The 16,862-nt window shown below is 47.9% G+C and overlaps 1 protein-coding gene across 1 annotated transcript; it reads right to left on the reverse strand.

Annotated features, from left to right (window-relative positions):
• Positions 1 to 605: 605 nt before the first annotated feature.
• On the reverse strand, positions 606 to 15,965 carry ZNF646 (zinc finger protein 646). The gene is made up of 2 exons (XM_032237016.1): positions 14,997 to 15,965; positions 606 to 8,499 (listed from the first exon to the last, which is right to left on the reverse strand). The coding sequence occupies exon 2, from the start codon at positions 8,371 to 8,373 to the stop codon at positions 3,493 to 3,495; it is 4,881 nt and encodes a 1,626-aa protein (XP_032092907.1). The 5' UTR covers positions 8,374 to 8,499; positions 14,997 to 15,965; the 3' UTR covers positions 606 to 3,492.
• Between the last annotated feature and the right edge of the window lie 897 nt (positions 15,966 to 16,862).

Genomic DNA, 16,862 nt, shown 5'->3' on the forward strand with positions numbered 1-16,862 from the left:
CGATATTGTCTGCTGCTTTGCTGAAGACCTCAGCTAGCTTGCCTGAAAATAATTTGACTGCCCCCTCCCCATATTCAAAACAGCAGAGAAAACACTTTAAAAATTTAAAAACAATTCATGTGCCATTTATTTGTTCAGGCCTGGGCACCAGGGGGCACCAGATAGCTTTCAAAAGAAATTCCCAGGCTGCTAAACATAAGTTAGGAGGCGTCTTCCTCTAATCAGGGAAAAATAGCCATTATTTGCTTGGTAACCTGAACTAGAGCATCAGTTCCTGCCAGACACTATGCTGGCTGGGGATGATAGGGATTATAGTCTAGCCCATCCAGAAGATCTTGATTTGGGAAGGCTGGGGAGCAGAGTATCAGTTGTTTCACCATCTTTATGAGGGGAGTGGCAGCTATGGGTTTGAGAACAGTATGTCAGAACAGAAAAATATTAATGTTTGAAAATGTCTTCTCCAATTCTGCTTTCTTCACCACCACACATACACAAGCGCACACACACACACACCCCACACCCGTCCAGGAGCTTTCAAATCTACATCAAACAACGTCTTGAATTGTATTCCGTGCCTGTGCTAAAGGAGGAGGGGAAACATTTGAAAACGTACGAAACTCAAAATTTATTTTCCTTTTGTGAGGTTTCTTTCTTTTTTTGCTGAACCAGAGCTAAAATGTCAGTTATCCAAAACAGCAGCATAAACAGGACTTGATCGTCAACATTCTGGAGTTATTGGGCATCGTTAAGGATAAACATTGAAGGCAGAAGGAAAAAAAAAAACACCCCCCGATTTCAGCTGGCGAAATAAACCAACATGTGTCCCACCCACACCCTATGAAAAATATTACCCGCCTATGTTAGAAATTCTATAAAACTTTAATCACAAATGAAGAGCTCTTACCTACTTAAAAACATTTATTCTTTCACTGAACCAAATTCTACCTGAATGAGAACAAAATTGGGGGCTGGCCTCAGAGCAGTAGTGAAACAGATACCCGTGCCAACCCCAAAACAGAAGATAGCCTGGTGATGGTCAAGTTTCTAGTCCTCTTGTTTATTTTTTATTTTTTTAATGTTTTCATAATCCCACCCACCGCATCCCTGTAGTCTAAAAGCTGATCACTATAAACCATTTGCAAATTCTAGGGATTATGAGGGTGACAGCTCTTTGATACATCTCCAGTAATCTCTGGCTGTGCCTTGCAGAACAGGGAAAGCACATGGGGATGCTTTGTTTCAAGTCATCTGCATTCTGGCTGGTCTTAAAAAACAAACAAACAAAAAAACACCTTGGGGTGTTTGAAAAACAAGCCCATCTAAGGTGGTTTTCCCTTCTCTGTTTTCCAAGCTGCAGAGAAAAGTCCCTCAGGGGTTGGAATCCTTTCTCTGCAATCTGATCTGCATCCAGATCCAACCCTAAAGGGATCCAAGCACTCTGGGCAGAATAGAATGAAGGGATCAAGGGTCCTCCCATAGTTCTCTCAAGTGGAGATTTCTCTCATGACAACAGAAACAAGGAAATCTTCCCTTTCCTGCTCTGTTTGTCTTTCCAGTGTTCAACTGCCAGGCCTATTATCCTGAGCCACCCTCGCTTGCTGCTCAGCATTGTTTGCCTTGCCTGTTGAGAACAGACATGGGGAGAAATAAGGGGAATTGTTTCATATTGGGCAGGATTAGGTTTAGTGACTCGTCCTCGGGGGAATTTAAGTCCAGGCTAGATGGGAGAGTAAATGCCGCCATTAACAGAAGGGGTTTCTTCTAAAAAGAAATCAGGGGAAGAAAGGTGGCCTGATACCATCTGTTCCAAACCCTGTGCAAATCCCATGAAGAACAAGGTTAATTAGCTTTCCACACCAGCTAGAATCCCAATTATTAGGCTTATACTAACAATATTATTTATGTTGGGAAACACTCCCACCTCCACCCACCCCACTATCCTGCCCGGCATCTTAAAGGCAAAGTGGCAATTGAAGAGAAATCGAAGAAGAAATTAAGTGCCTTCCCTGCTATCTCAAAATTAACGGCAGGACCAAAACCCATCTGGATGCGTCAGAGCTCAGAAAGACGAGCGCCTTGAAAGTTTTCTTCCAAAATTAAAAAGCACCCCAGGCGCTTCTCTGAACCTAACCCAGTTTGGCGTAAAGAGAAACGAAGAACGTGAGATCGAGTCTGGCCATGAGAATCACCCTAAGGGAGAGTCCGGATCCTAAAGTGATCTGTGTGCATCGCTGCCCCTTTCCCCGCTTCAGCTGGGCACCTCGTATCATCTAAAAAGATGGACAACCAGAAAGATCTTGGTTCAAAAGATGGTGAGGGTAGTTAAAGCCAAGAAACCTTCTCAGAGCTGGCTTCTTCCAGATAAAATTGATGGCAGCACCCATCATTCTCAAGTCAATATGGTGGTAGGGGTGGTGGACCAACCCATTCTGGAGGATGCAAGGGGGAGATCAAAGGGGGGGGGGCTAAAAAAATGGAATCTTCCTCCCAAGAGATAGGCCTTTAAGAAGTCTCATTAATTGCAGGAGGTAAATGGTGTTTCTTAATTACTCATTTACAAAATCCCCATTTTTTATTTTTTTTTGCTCAAGACCTATTCTGATAAACCACAGCCAGCAGAGGTTTTGCCAAGGAGAGCTTGCTTACCCACATAAACCTAAAACTTTCAGTCACGTTTCTTTAGAAAACTTTCCACATAAACCCTAGTACCATTTAGTGAGCGTTTCAGGATTCGTTTTGAAAGCGATCAAAACCTACGCCTTTCGAACTGTTTTTTAATGTTTCCTTGCATACCAAGGAAACGTGTACGCATTTTAGTGAAGGAGGTAGAATTTTTTTTAAAAAAAAGAAAAGATTACTCCACACCAAGGATTATTGTCTTCTTCCTTAAGTCTTTGTTCAGGAACGACACTGAGACCCACCCCCAGTATTCTTGTTTTTTCCTATAAGACAGTACGTTTGCCATTAATTTAAAAATACCCAGCAATTTAAATACTATATGCAGCTTAAACATGGAGTTAGCTACTCGTCTGACGTCCCAAAAGGATAGAAAACAGTTCAAAAAATGCAAATAGAAGAATATCGATGCACAATCCTCTGAAAGTCCCTCGTGTTTGAAGTCAGTTCTCCAAAGAGGATCCAAGACAGAAAATATAGGACGTGTTTCCAAGAGATGCCACAGAAATGCCTTATTTTATGTGCTCAATGTAACATTCCGTTAAGGAGAAAACCACCACCATCCCACCATGTCTGCTCTCTTTTATCTGCTGCCAGCTTGTTTTTTCCTATCTATGTTCTAAAAAAAGAAAATCTGGGGAGTCATGGACCCAATTTTCCTCGCCTTATCTCCCATCGACGACCAAGTTTAATCTTTCCCTACCCCCCCATTCGTGGACTGTTGTTCCTATGAAGCCAGCTTCCCACCCAAACCTCGACCGTTTCCCTGTAATTGGATCTCCCTGCCACACAATCCCCACGTGTGCTAACAAGCCCTCAGTTCCCTTCCCCTGCGATGCTGCCCTCAAGGGCATGGTGCCCATCAACCTTGGTGTGCAACAACTGGTGCTGTTGGAAGGCGAGGTGGTGGAAGAACCTCTTCGAGCAGACGGGGCAGGAGAAGGCCTCTTCTTCCTTAGACCTGCCGTGGACCTTGGTGTGGGCGGTCAACCGCTTGGCCGTCTGGAAGGCCTTGCCACAATGGAGGCATCGGTGGCGCCTCTTGTCCGTGTGGATGTGAAGGTGGTTCTTGAGAGCCAGAAGGTTGTAGAAGTCCCTCTGGCAAGTGGGGCAGTGGTAGAGTCCGGTCGCGTGGGCCTTCTTGTGATTTAGCAGACTACCAGGATGGCGGTATGTCCGCTCACAGCTATGACACTTGTAAGGCTGATCATCCAGCAGCTTGCCTTTAGGAGTGTCCCCTCTTTCCTCGGCTTGATGCTTTCTTAGATGGTGCATCAGATCCCTGGAGGCCCGGTAAGCTTTGCCGCAATCCGAGCACTCCAAACGTTTCTTTCCATGCACGCGACTGGGGTTCTTTTGGGAGGCGTGGTTGCGAAAGCGTTTGGGCCGCGGCTGGCTCTGCAGAGTCCCGGCGGGGGCCTCTCCGGGGTTGTTCCCCTGGTCCCTTTCACAATCCGCTTTAGTTCTTTCAGGCTCTTGCCCTGCCGTGACCTTGCTGCAAGGACGGGGCCGGCGCTGGTGCCTCTGCAGCTGCCGTTGCCACTTGAAGGCTTTGCCGCAATCGGGACACTGGTGACGTTTCACCTCGTAGTGGATGCGTTGGTGGTTCTTCAGGGACATGAGGTTGGGGTAAGCCTTGCTGCACAAGGCACAGGTGAAGTGCCCGACCTTGTGGCTCTTCTGGTGGTTGAGCAAACTGCCTGCGTGGCGGTACGAGCGCCCACATTGCCCGCATCTATATGGACGCTCTTCGGGGTTTGGAAGCTGCTTAGCGGGGGCCCGAAGGAGCGGGAAGGTCTCTGCCTTGCCAGCCCGCTTGGCCCGAAGGGGCCGTTGGACCGAGTGGAAAGCAGGCTCCGGCCTCCTGTCCCAATGCACGTGCTGGTGGCTGGCCAGTTGCTTCTGGAGCCGGAATGCCTTGGGGCACTCGGTACATCGGTAGCGTTTGGTTTCAAAGTGGGTGCGGTTGTGGTTTTTGAGGGCCATGAGGTTGTAGAACTGCTTCTGGCAAATGCTGCAGTGGAAGAGGCCTGTCTTGTGGGTCTGTTTGTGGTTGATGAGGCTGCCGGCGTGCTTGTAGCTGCGTCCACAAACACCACACTGGAAGGGGCGTTCTGAGAGAGAGTCTTCCTCTTCTGCCTGAGAGACCTTCTCCTCTCCTGCTCCTTCCCCCTGTTTCTTTATTGTCTCCATTTCCTCTATTGCTTGGTGGGCCTCCTCCTTCTCATTCCCCTCTCCAGGAACATCACATTCCTGAGCTTCTCTGCCCTCCAACAGGCCTGAGCTCAACTCTCCTCCTTGTTCCACTTTTACTTTTCCTGCAGGAGGGGCAAGAAAAGAATTGCTTGGAGGAGCTTCTCCATTTTGGGAAGCCCCACACGGCTCATCTTTCAGCCTCTCGTAAACGCAAGGCAGCCCCCTTTCCACAGCCGGGACCGGGTGTCGGAGTTGGGGGACGCTGCTGTTCAACTTGCATCTTGGGTGGTTTCGAAGGTGATTCCTATAGGCAGACAAGTTACGGTACTGCCGACAACAGACGCTGCACTGGTAATCGCCAATCAGGTGGATCTTTTTGTGATTGACTAAGCTGCCACCATGGCGGTAGGTCTTGCCACATTGACCACAAGCATAAGGTCGGCTGTCCAGCAGGTCATCAGCAAGAGGAAGTGTTTCCACCAACGGTGGGGGTAGAGGGGGAGGGTCATCCTCTATACGCAGAGCTCGCCGGAGCTGGATGGAAGTATCGGCCAAGGCCGCCGCTTTCTCTTCCAGATGCCCGTTGCTGTGTTCTTCCAAGCTGGACATATCGTCAAATGTCTGTCCACAGTAACCACAGATGTGCGAGAAGAGCTGGTCCTCCTCTGGATCCCCTCCATCATCCAGCTGCTCTTCCGCTTCTGTTTTCAGCACATCCGGATTGTCGCCCTGACTTTCATCCTCCTCATGCAAGAGGCTGTGGTGATGCTGAAGGATCTCTTCGCTGGGGAAGATCATGCCGCAGAGGCTGCAGAGGAAGGGTTGTTCCTCAGCATGGTCTTTGGGGTTGTCCTGGCTGGATGCTGTGGCCTTGGCATGCCCATGGAAATGGTGTTTTAGAGCGAGGAGGGTGGGATACTCTTTAGGGCAGACAGAACATTGGAAGATGCCAGCTTGATGGGTCTGTCGGTGGTCAATCAAGGTTTTGGCCTGGTCGAAGCCCAGACCACACTGCTCACAGAGATAGGGAAGGCTTTCAGAATCGGCAGGCAACGGGGAAGATGCTTGTGATTGGGACTGCCAGCTGTTGTCTGTGGCATCTTTTTCCAGAACACTGCAACTATCTCTTAGCTGCTCTGCCAAAGATAAAATCATAGGCATGGCAGCGCCAGCTTCAGTGCCAGTCTCCTCGTTCGCAGTCACCAGTGTCTCGGACAGTCCTCTCCTGGGTCTCTGATGGCCACGCAAGTGGCTTTTAAGGGAGGCCACGTTTTGGAAGTGTTTGCTGCAAAGCGAACAGCTGAAGTCGCCTGTCTGGTGCGTCTGCTTATGATTGATGAGGCTTCCCGAGTGCCGGTATGACTTGCCACACAGTTCGCACTCATAGAGACGCTGGATGGGAAGAGGTGGGTTGGTTCCTTCCGCCACCCCTTCCAAACGTTCCCCTTCACTGCTGTGTTGCATGGCGTGAGTCTGCAGGTCAGCCAAGGTAGGAAAGGCCAACCCGCACTGGGGACAAATGTGAGACGTCTCTGAGGCCGGGAGGATGTCCTCAGCCACTGTTGCCCCATTCTCCAGGGCTTCTACGTCCTGTTTAATAGTCTGAAGGAGATCTGCTTCCTGACAGTGAAGGACGCCAAGCTTAGGCTCCTCAGCCACCTCAATGTCCTCTGTGCAGGGCAGATGGTGCAGCTGATGAAGCTGGAATTCAGCCTCCTCCTCAAAACTCTCTCTGCCATTAGCGGAGGTTAAGCCGTCCCCTAATTCTTTGCCCCGCATGCGGGCGGCCCGCAAATGGACACGGACGTGGTTCCGGAGTGCCATGAGGTTGGAGTATTGTTTGGGGCAGATGGAGCACTGGAAGATTCCCGTCTGATGAGTGTGGCGATGGTTCACCAGACTACCTCGGTGGCGATAACTCCGTCCGCAGTCTTCACACCGGTAGGGTCGCTCTTCCTCCCCGAGAGTCCTTTCTTCCTCTTCCTTGAGACAGGCAGATGGTCCTTTCCAGGCATCCGAGGGCTGGGTTGGGCAGTCATCAGGGCAGTCCTGCGCTTTTGGTGGGTCCAGGATCCCAGACAGGTGCTGGGAGGCCTCTTCTGGGGTCGAGGAGTTGAGCTTAGACTTGAGGTGTACCCGCAAGTGGTTCTTCAAGGCAGCCAAATTATACAACTGTTTTGAACAGACGGTACAACTGTACACCCCAATCTGGTGGCTCTTCCGGTGGTTAATGAGGCTCCCTGCATGGCGGTATGTCCTCCCACAGTCCCCGCAGCGGAAAGGCCGCTCTTCAGACATGGGAAAGGCTTCCTCGCTCTTCAGACGGGCTTCCCAAGCTTCATTGGAGCTGGGGGCTGCTTGGAAAGGGCTGCTGCCCTCATCCTCTTCTTCTTCATCTGCCTCCTTTGGGTAAAGGCAACTGTGTTCCTTCAACTCCTCCTCGTCGGCGAAGGTCCCGCCACAGCGGACACACAGCTCTCCATCTGGATTACAGCGTTCTCCACCACCGGTCTTGGAGGCATCTTTGAGGCTGCAGGGCACCCTATCCCCGAAGCCTGTGCCCATGGGAGGTGGCTGATAGATGTCCAACTTTGCTGATGTTTCTATGGAGTCCTCCTCCCAAACATCGTGCTCCGAATCCTCCCAAGCTGATGGGTCTGCGGACTTGCTCTCTTCCTGGCTGTGGGCTTTCTGGTGGCTCAGCAGTTCGGAGGGCAACCGGAAGGCTTTGTGGCAAAAGCGGCACTTGTAGGGCCGATACTCCGAGTGGAGACGGGCGTGGCTTCTGAGGGCGATGAGGTTGGAGAACTCCTTGTAGCACATGGCACACTGATAGATCCCCAGCGTGTGGCTCTGCTTGTGATTGGTCAAGCTGCCAGCATGTTTGTAAGCCTTGTCACACTGGTTGCATTTGTAGCGGCGCTCGTCCTCCAGGGCAGCCAGCAGTCCAGGCTCCTCCCCACCCCCGTCATGCTCCGGGAGCGGATCCTGATTCTCCTGTTCATTCTTCATTGGAAACTCTTGCTGAGAAAAGTTGGCTGGCACCACCGACTCAGCAATGTACTTCTCCAGGTTGGACAACAGGCTCCTGCTACTGCCTTCCATCCCAGAATGGGAGTCCACATCTGGAGAAGACGTGCCCTGGCCCCTTTGGAAGCTGTAACTCCCATCCCTCCTGCCTTTTTCCTCCTGCTCCTGGATGGCCTGAGCTGGGCAGTGGTGGCTTGGAAGCTGGGATGAAACTCGGAAGCTTCTGCCGCAGTCTGGGCATTTGTGACGCTTCTCTTCCATATGAGTGCGCAAGTGGCTCTTCAGGGACATGGGATTGGAGAAGTCTTTGTGGCACAGCAAGCAGCGGTAAAGGCCTACCTCATGGGTACGGCGGTGATTCACCAGGCTGCCGGCGTGGCGGTAGCTCCGCGGGCACTGCTTGCATTTGTACGGCCGCTCCTCTTGACCCACAGGCGGCTCACTGCTCAGAGCAGCATCGCCTTCAGCCATTGCTCACGTCCAAAGTCCTTCTTAATCCTGGCACTCTTTAAAGAGGAAGCCACGGGCATTTGGAAGCACCCCTCGGTCTCATTGCAGAGCTTCGGGTCCCCTCTTCTCACCCAACCATTCCAAGACCTGCAGAGACAAAGAGGGGCAGTAATGAGGAGGAATCCCCTGGAGTGAGCATCGCTGGAACCAAGAAATAAGTTAAATGCCACAAATCACATCTTTGCATAGAGCAAAGTGTTTCTCAACTTTGGCAGATTTAAGGCATGTGGGGTTCAACTCCCAGAACTCCCCAGTCGGCACATTGGCTAGGGAATGCTGGGAACTGAAATCCACAAAACTTAAGAGTTGCTAAGGTTGAGAAACACTGGGGCAGAGTCGAGACTGAGTTGGTTTTCGATTTCCTGTACAGAATTTCAGTTCATGTTTCATGTCAAACACCCCCCAAAAAGGATGGGCGACCTATGGTATACAAGTAATCCTCGGCTTATGACCACAATTGAGCTCAGAATTTATGTTGCTAAGTGAAAATTTTTGTTAAGTGAATTTCACCCCATTTTACCACTTTTCTTGCCACATTTGTTAAGCGAATCACTGCAGTTCTAAAATCAGTAACATAGTTGTTAAGTAAATCTGGCTTCTGCATGGACTTCGCATGTCAGAAAGTCACAAAAGGGGGTCACATGACCCCGTCATACTGCAACTGTCATAAATATGAACCAGTTGTCAAGCATCCAAATTTAAATCACGTGCAATGATCATAATTGTGAAAAATGGTCATCATCAGTGGTAGTATTTCAGCCGGTTTGGACTGGTTCAGCCGAACCGGTAGCAGAAATTTTTGGTAGTTCGGAGAATACCACCCATCTGGTTGGCCCCGGCCTCCCACCCCCATCGTTCCGTCTTATGTTCCCTTGTTTTTTTAGCTCGGCTGATTTGAGCGGCAGAAAGGACTGCTGTGCCTCAGCTGCGTTAAAAAAAAACAGCTCAGCTCAGCAGCGCTGACACCGAGGGCGGTCTTGAGTGCTGCAAGCAGTCGTGAAGCACTCTCTCACAGAACTGGCAGGAAATGATTTGGAATCCCACCACAGGTCATAAGTTGCTTTTTCAGTGGCATTATAACTTTGAATGGTCACTAAATGAACTGTTTAAGTCGAAGACTACCTGAAATAGGTAACATACAAACTGGTAATCAGAGAGGAAGTGAAAAAACCTGGATATCTTATCAGTATCTTACAGTATTTAACAGAGATGGGAAGCTTTTTTCCGTAAGGGATGCCTAATTTTCTAAGGGGAATTGACAGCAGGTGGACTGGGTAGGAATCAAACTGCTTTCACTATAGGCCATCACTATATGCCACAGTTCATTTAGTGAGTACTCTGTCACTCTTAATTTAGTAATAATTTAGTTGATAGAGAGAGATTAAGGCTTCCTAGAGCAGTGTTTCTCAATCTTGGCCACTTTAAGGTGTGTGGACTTTAATTCCCAGAATTCCTGAGTGAGAAAGTTGGTTGTGGAACTCTGGGAGTTGAAATCCACACGGTTGAAAAACACTGCTTTAGAGCTTGGTGATGTAATTGTGGAGTTTCCCCCCAACTCCTTTTGTTGTTCCACTTATTTCATATTTTTAAATTCTTTCTTACACTGGGTCATTTCCTGCCCCCCCACTCCCCCTCCCCCTCCCCAATATTCAGAGCCAGCCAACATACTGCCCATCCGTTACATCACTTAATTAAGAAAAACTCTGCCCAAAATGCAGATGATGTTAATTATGGATAGCTTTTTATTAAGCTCAGGATTCCTTCAGGGGCAGTTTCTTAAACAGACTTTTCCCCTCTGATTTCTTTCCTTATTTATATATTTTTGCCACTTCACTACTGTTTAAGAATCCTTTTGGTCTTCTCTTTTGCACCATCTGAAAGATCTAAACCACATTAGTATCATCTGCAAGCTTGTGCGTAAACATTCAACCAGGGTGCTCTTTCCTGCAGTTTCAAAGATATCTTTAGAAGCAAGGATGCAGCTTCACCAAAAAGAACCATTAAAAGGAAGAGATCTGCTTCTCCCCCCCCCCCCCCTTCATTAATAGGAAGTTGTGCCTTCAAGTCAGTCTTGACTTCTGGCGAGTCACCTGAAGTTTTCTTGACAATTGGTTTTCAGGAGAGTTTTCTTGGTACTTTTATTCCTAGATCTGAGAGGAAGTCACTGCACTGGCTTCATGTCCAACCCAGAGATTTCCACCTTCGTGTCTGAAAGCATTACACCAGCTGTCCTCGACTTACAACACAGTTTGCTTAGGGACTGTTTGAAATTACAATGGCACTGAAGAGAGACGTAGGGTCATTTTTCACACTTCTGGCCGTTGCCAGCATCCCCATGGTCATGTGATCATAATTCAGTCGCTCGGCAACTGACTCATATTTATGACGGTTGCAGTGTCCTGGGGTCACATGATCCCTGTTGACTCTGATAAGCAGAGTCAACGGGGGAAGCCAGATTCACTTACAACTGTGTTACTAACTTAACAACGGCAGTGATTCGCTTAACAACTGTTGACAAGAAAAGTCATAAAATGGGCCAGAACTCATTTCACTTAGCAACAGAAATTCTGGGCTCAATTGTGGTTGTAAGAAGAGGATTACCTGTTGGGGTTTTTTTCTTTTCTTTTTTTAGAGGGACAAAGCTTTTATGAGGTTACACACTAAAGTGCTCCCACCCTCCAGAGAGGGAAAAGCAACAGGAAGACAACAGGAAAAAAACACAGTGCCCACTTAGTCTAGAGCAGGAGCAGAGGGTGTCAAATTCAAGGTCCACAAGCTGGATCTGGCCCGCAGGGTGCTTGGATCTGGCCCAAGGGTCCACCCCAGAAGGAGTGAAGGACTGGCCCAAGGTCCCTCTGCCAGGGAAAACAGAGATTGGAAGGTTGTGCGCGGGCCGGCCGAGTTCTGTTTTCAGTGGCAGAGGGCTGCAGGAGGTCGTCACAGCCGAAAATGGATGTAGAACTGACCATGCCCCCCTGGCCACGCCCCCCACCGAGGTCAAACACAACCCTGATGCAACCCTCATTGATTGATTTGATTTGATTTATTTATTTATTTATTTATAGGCCGCCCTTTTCCCTGAGGGGACTCAGGGCGGCTTACAATCAAAAAGGAAGGGGGGTGTAGGACAATACCAACATTGAAATCAATGTTGACACCCCTGGTCTAGAGGACTAGTCCCCAATGGGACAATACTAAAATGCATAAGCTTTTGTGAACTGCATCACGATCACTACCATACAGCAGGAGTACCCAACCTCCAGACTGAGGCCCATTACCTGGCTGCGGCTCATTCAAAACCGGTCCATGCAAATGGTGGGTGAGCACACAAGCGCATGTAGCTCCAGTTTTGCGAGCAGCGAGCACACATGAAGCTCCATTCGTGTGATGGCAGGCACCCGCAGGCGAAGCTCCATTTGCATGCAATCATCACTCACAAAAAGAGCTATGCGCGCTCATGTGTACATGCCAACCACTTGCACAGAACCAACACCAACACCACCCCGCGGGCCACTAAGCTGGAAAGATTGGGGAACGCTGCCTTACAGCAGACTTTCTGAATGATTGTTTTGGCAATTGAAGGAAGAACTGCTGAACTCACATAAAGCAAATGGCTTCAGCCCATCTCTACACACAAAAAATGGGTTTTTTATACCAGGACAATCATTAAGTGATAAGGTACTTGAAACCCATCATCACTAAGTTGCATCTACATAATCAACCAGTTTTCCTCTCTTCCTCATCCCAGTTCAAAACCTAAGTGTAGCTATTCCGAGTGAAACTAAAGCAAGTGAGGCCTAATACCACTCCATAAAGCCCTAGTAAGACCACGCCTTGAGTACTGCATCCATTTTTGGTGACCACTCTATAAAAATGATGTTGAGACTCTAGAAAGAATGCAGAGGAGAAAAACCAGGATGATTAGGGGACTGGAGGATAAAACACGGTATGATAGCAGTGTTCCAATATCTCAGCGGTTGTCAAAAAAGGAGAGGGTCAACCTGTTTTCCAAGGCACCCTGAAGGCCAGACAGGGATAATGGATGGAAACTGAACAAGAAGAGATTCAATCTAGAAATAAGGAGAAACTTTCTGGCAGTGAGAACAATGGAACACAAGTTGCCTTCGCAAAAGTTGTGGGAGCTTCATCATTAGAGACTTACAAGAAGTGATTGGACTGCCAACTGTCAGAAATTGTGTAGGGTCTCCTGCTTTGACTAGATGACCTACAAGGCCCCTTTCCAACTCTATTAATCTGTTATTCCAAGTGAAGCTCATGAAAGCTCATGGCTTTTAATAAAGTTTGGCTTGTCCACAAAGGTGTTTTCAGACTTCTTCTGTCAACTTCAAGCTCTAAGCAATTTTTGGGTCCCTGTAAGTGGGAAAAGCTCAGGCTCCTGGAAATGATGTTGGAGTGGCTGCCTGAGTTTACTTTGGCCAGTCGTGCTAATGAGGATTACTGTGAATACTGTCACCCACCACAATAAACCACAATCCACAGTTTTCAAGCTATAGTAGTTCAATTTACACAATATGTTGGGACTGTGAGACTCTTGACTCTTGGTCACGAATTAAGTACCACAGGTAGTCCTCGACTTACGACCACAAAAGATGCAAAATTTCTATTGCTAGGCGAGACAGTTAAGTGAACGTTGCCCCATTTTACGACTTTTCTTGCCGCAGTTGCTAAGTGAATCGCTGCATTTGTTAAGTTAGTAACCCGGCTTCCCTATTGACTTTGCTTGCCAGAAGTTCACAAAGAGTGACCACATGACTCCGGGACATTGAAATCGTCATAAATATGAGCCAGTTGCCAAGCATTCAAATTTTGATCACATGACCAAGAAATGCTGCAACGGCCGCGTGAAAAATGGTCCCAAGTCACTTTTTTCAGTGCCGCAGTTAACTTCAGTCATTAAATAAACTATTGTAAGTTGAGAACCTGCTGTATTTTCCCTCGGAATGGCACCTCTGTGAAGAAGACTGTTACATGTACGTATGTATACATGTATGTGCTCTAATTTTCCTACCTCCCTCTTTTATAACGTCTTCCCACAGGAACCAGCCATTATCAAATCAGAAAAGGAGCATTACAAACATTACCACTTATGAAAAACAGAATGATCTCTGGAATACCGACTTCTTCGAAAGAGGTCACATCAGGACACCAGAGGAAATGTTGTTATGTTGTAGACTTCCTGGAAATATTTGACTGGTTGTGACAGGTATTAGAATATTGATTATTCGCTCTTTGGTTCTTACCACACAATCATATTATGAAAGCAGTGACCCAAAAATATAGCAATGGTTGTTGCTCAGGTTATTTTGCAGGGGGGCGGGGGGGGGGCGGGGGTGTTTCTTATTACATGAGTGTTGTTCTCTTCCTTCAGGGAGTAATTTGATAAGATGGGAAAGGTTTTGTAACAAACAAACGTAGGTGTTAGCTAGTGCCTAAAATAAAAGCTGCTCTGACAACAAAGGTACTAAATGAACCTCACTGGCTTTTTAAAACCTTAATCAGCAAGTTTCAGCTTCTGGGCCCTAAAACCAAGGTAAGAAGAGTGGACACAATAAAATCAAGTGACCTCAAATTATGAAATCCTCAACTTGTGGGTGGGGTGTGAAAAAACTGATTTTTATTGCATCGGCATAAAGGTAAAGGTTCCCTTTGCACATATGTGCTAGTCGTTCCCGACACTAGGGGGCAGCGCTCATCTCTGTTTCAAAGCTGAAGAGCCAGCGCTGCCTGAAGACGTCTCCAGGGTCATGTGGCCGGCATGACTAAATGCCGAAGGTGCACGGAACGCTGTTACCTAAAGGTGGTTCCTATTTTTTCTACTTGCATTTTTATATGCTTTCAAACCGCTAGGTTGGCAGAAGCTGGGACAAGTAACGGGAGCTCACTCCGCTGACCTTTCTGATTGACAATCTCAGTGCGTTAGCCATTGAGTCACTGTGTCCCCTTCAACAAAAAGTACCCTTCTCCAATTGGATGCCTAACACAGCATATTGGAATAATTCCCATTCTCTAAGAACAGAAAGACTGAGAATTGTGTTTTGAAAGGGACAGGAAACTAACTACAGGTCAGAAATGTAGGATTTTCTGATACAGAACAAAATGCTAGTTTTATATCTCCTTCTAAGAAACAAGGTCCTTAGGTAGGTCTAATAAACTAAGCATCTCAGATCCCAGAGTATGATTTCACCAGATGTCACTCTTTTATTTTTATTCTGCTCAATAGCATAAATTTCCTTGTATGTACGTCTTCTCTCCTACTCAATTATTTTATTCTAATCATAAGGCACAAGGAGAGATCCAGGAAGTACAGAAGTACTTTAAGCTGAAATTTTCTCACTCAATAACAACAACAAAAAACATGGGTTTATAATAAACAGAGCTATAGTGCACAAAGGTTTTATTTAAATTACTCTGGATCCAGCTCCAGATGATTGGGCCTGTAACACCCTCAACCCTGAACCTCACCATGCAAAAATTGCAGGTAGTGGGAGTTCATTAGGCTAGAAAAACTATGCACTGAATACAAATGAATGCATGCACGCAGGGACACAAACATGTTTCCTCACCTGTCAGATCATTCTGAATTTTCCAGTTCAGCACAACATTCATTTATCAGGAGCCACCGATACAAACGTCCTTCCTCCCAAAACAGGGAATACGGCTCAGAGCCAGACATATTAATGTACATTTAAAACACGGCACAAAACGTGTTGAGCGATGAGTGGTGTCGAGTTAGTTCTTCCCCCCTGGTTTTTCTGGGGCCGACTTTTAAAGCTGCTCCACCTTTCTCCAAAAGCCAAAGGCATTCAAAGCGACATCCCTTCAGGATCCAGGCAAGTCTTCAGAGCCCCATCTTCAGAGCAGGAGGTTATCCAGGAAGCAGCTGAAGAAGAGGCTGAAGGAGAAGAAGACAGGAGGAGGAGACCCTGAGTGCTGAGAGAAGAGAAGAGAGTGAGAGGAGCTGGACCTCCAACCATAGGATCCAGTGCATTTCAGGACATCCCAGCGGGAAGCACCCCGTTCAAGTTGGGCAACAACAGCAGCAGCCCGCAAGTAAATTCCAGGCTTTCCTAAGGCGTCGGGAGGATGCCGCGATCAGCAGCTGCGAGCGGGTCCGAAAACCCTGAGATTCGGATCCAGGAGCACGAAGGGTCCCCAGGCCCTCGTTTCCTCGGGAGGCTCCAGGCGGACGGGCGGGTTTCACAATCCGCGACGGGTCCCGCCCTGAGGTAGAAGAGAGGCCCCACGAGGGCTCTCCATTTCCCGGCAAGAGGAACCCTTCGCCTCCCGTTCGGCAAGCAACGGACGGATCGAGCGGAGGGGGAACTAAACGGACGAAGGGGGAAAGCGAGGCCAAATCCTCTCAGGGGCCCCTCGGCAGACCCGCCGTTCCCTATTGACGGGGTCCCGCAACACCGGGCTGGGCGGCCCCGCAACGCCTCCGGGCCTCCAAACCCCGGGATTTACTGTTAGGAGTCCCGCAGGAGAGGGCAACAACAAATACTTCCTTTTGTTGCTAGGAAACAGGAAATGTGCACCCGTTCAAAGCGTTCCCCCTGCCTGATTGGACGGGGACAGACTTCCGGTGGCGCCTTTTCTCTATGGTAGCCACAGCGTCCTTTTACAAAAACAATCCTCCCCACTCCTCATTACACACCCCAATATCATATCATATATATTTATATAAGTTTAAACGCGTATTTCGGGTAAGCATGTACAAATCTCCCGTTATGCTTTCGGGAGGCCTAGGAGGAAAACTTTCGCGGGGTGAGTGGGATGGGCGGAGTGGTTGGCGGGTAGAACCGTTTCGTTAAAACGGAAGTGCCAAAACGAGTATGAAGCGTTCTAAGCGTCTCTATCTCCAGGTGGACCGGCCGCTCTATTGTCCCGTTTCCGGTCTGAGATGGAACGGGTTGTCCGATTTCCCAACGGTGTGTTAGCGATTCCGCGATAGAGATTCCAAAGGGTAGAGCGGCGCTGAAAAATCTGACATTAAAGAGAATATTGAACAATAGAAGCACGCGTCAAACGTTCTCAGAAGTTCCGTTTGCATCTTTGATTTTTTTTTTTTTAAAAGAATCGCCTCTTCTGAAGGGTCACAAAACATATAAGGCTAGAAACCCTGGAACTGTCTATGGAGATTCATTTATCCTGGTCATGGTTGTTTCAAAAGTGCTTTTTTCAAGAGGCATCTGGACTTTTTGTTTTTTCTTTGAAGACGTTTCGCTTCTCATCACTCCCCCCACCCCACCTTACAGTCAGAGCTGAAGAAGCCTCTTGGATGAGAAGCAAATAAAAACCTGAAAGTCCAGTTGCCTCTTGAAAAAAATCATCTTTGAGACCTGGACTGTAGTATAGTCTTTATTGTCATTGTACATCATGTATACAACGAATACAGAATGGACTATAAAGCATCTCTATTGTGCTTTATA

This window comes from Thamnophis elegans, chromosome Z (genome assembly GCF_009769535.1).
Source record: "Thamnophis elegans isolate rThaEle1 chromosome Z, rThaEle1.pri, whole genome shotgun sequence".
NCBI lineage: Eukaryota > Metazoa > Chordata > Lepidosauria > Squamata > Colubridae > Thamnophis > Thamnophis elegans.

Coding starts and splice junctions, on each gene's coding strand:
- ZNF646 (XM_032237016.1), bottom strand. CDS start 8,373: ATGGCTGAAGGCGATGCTGCTCTGAGCAGTGAGCCGCCTGTGGGTCAA.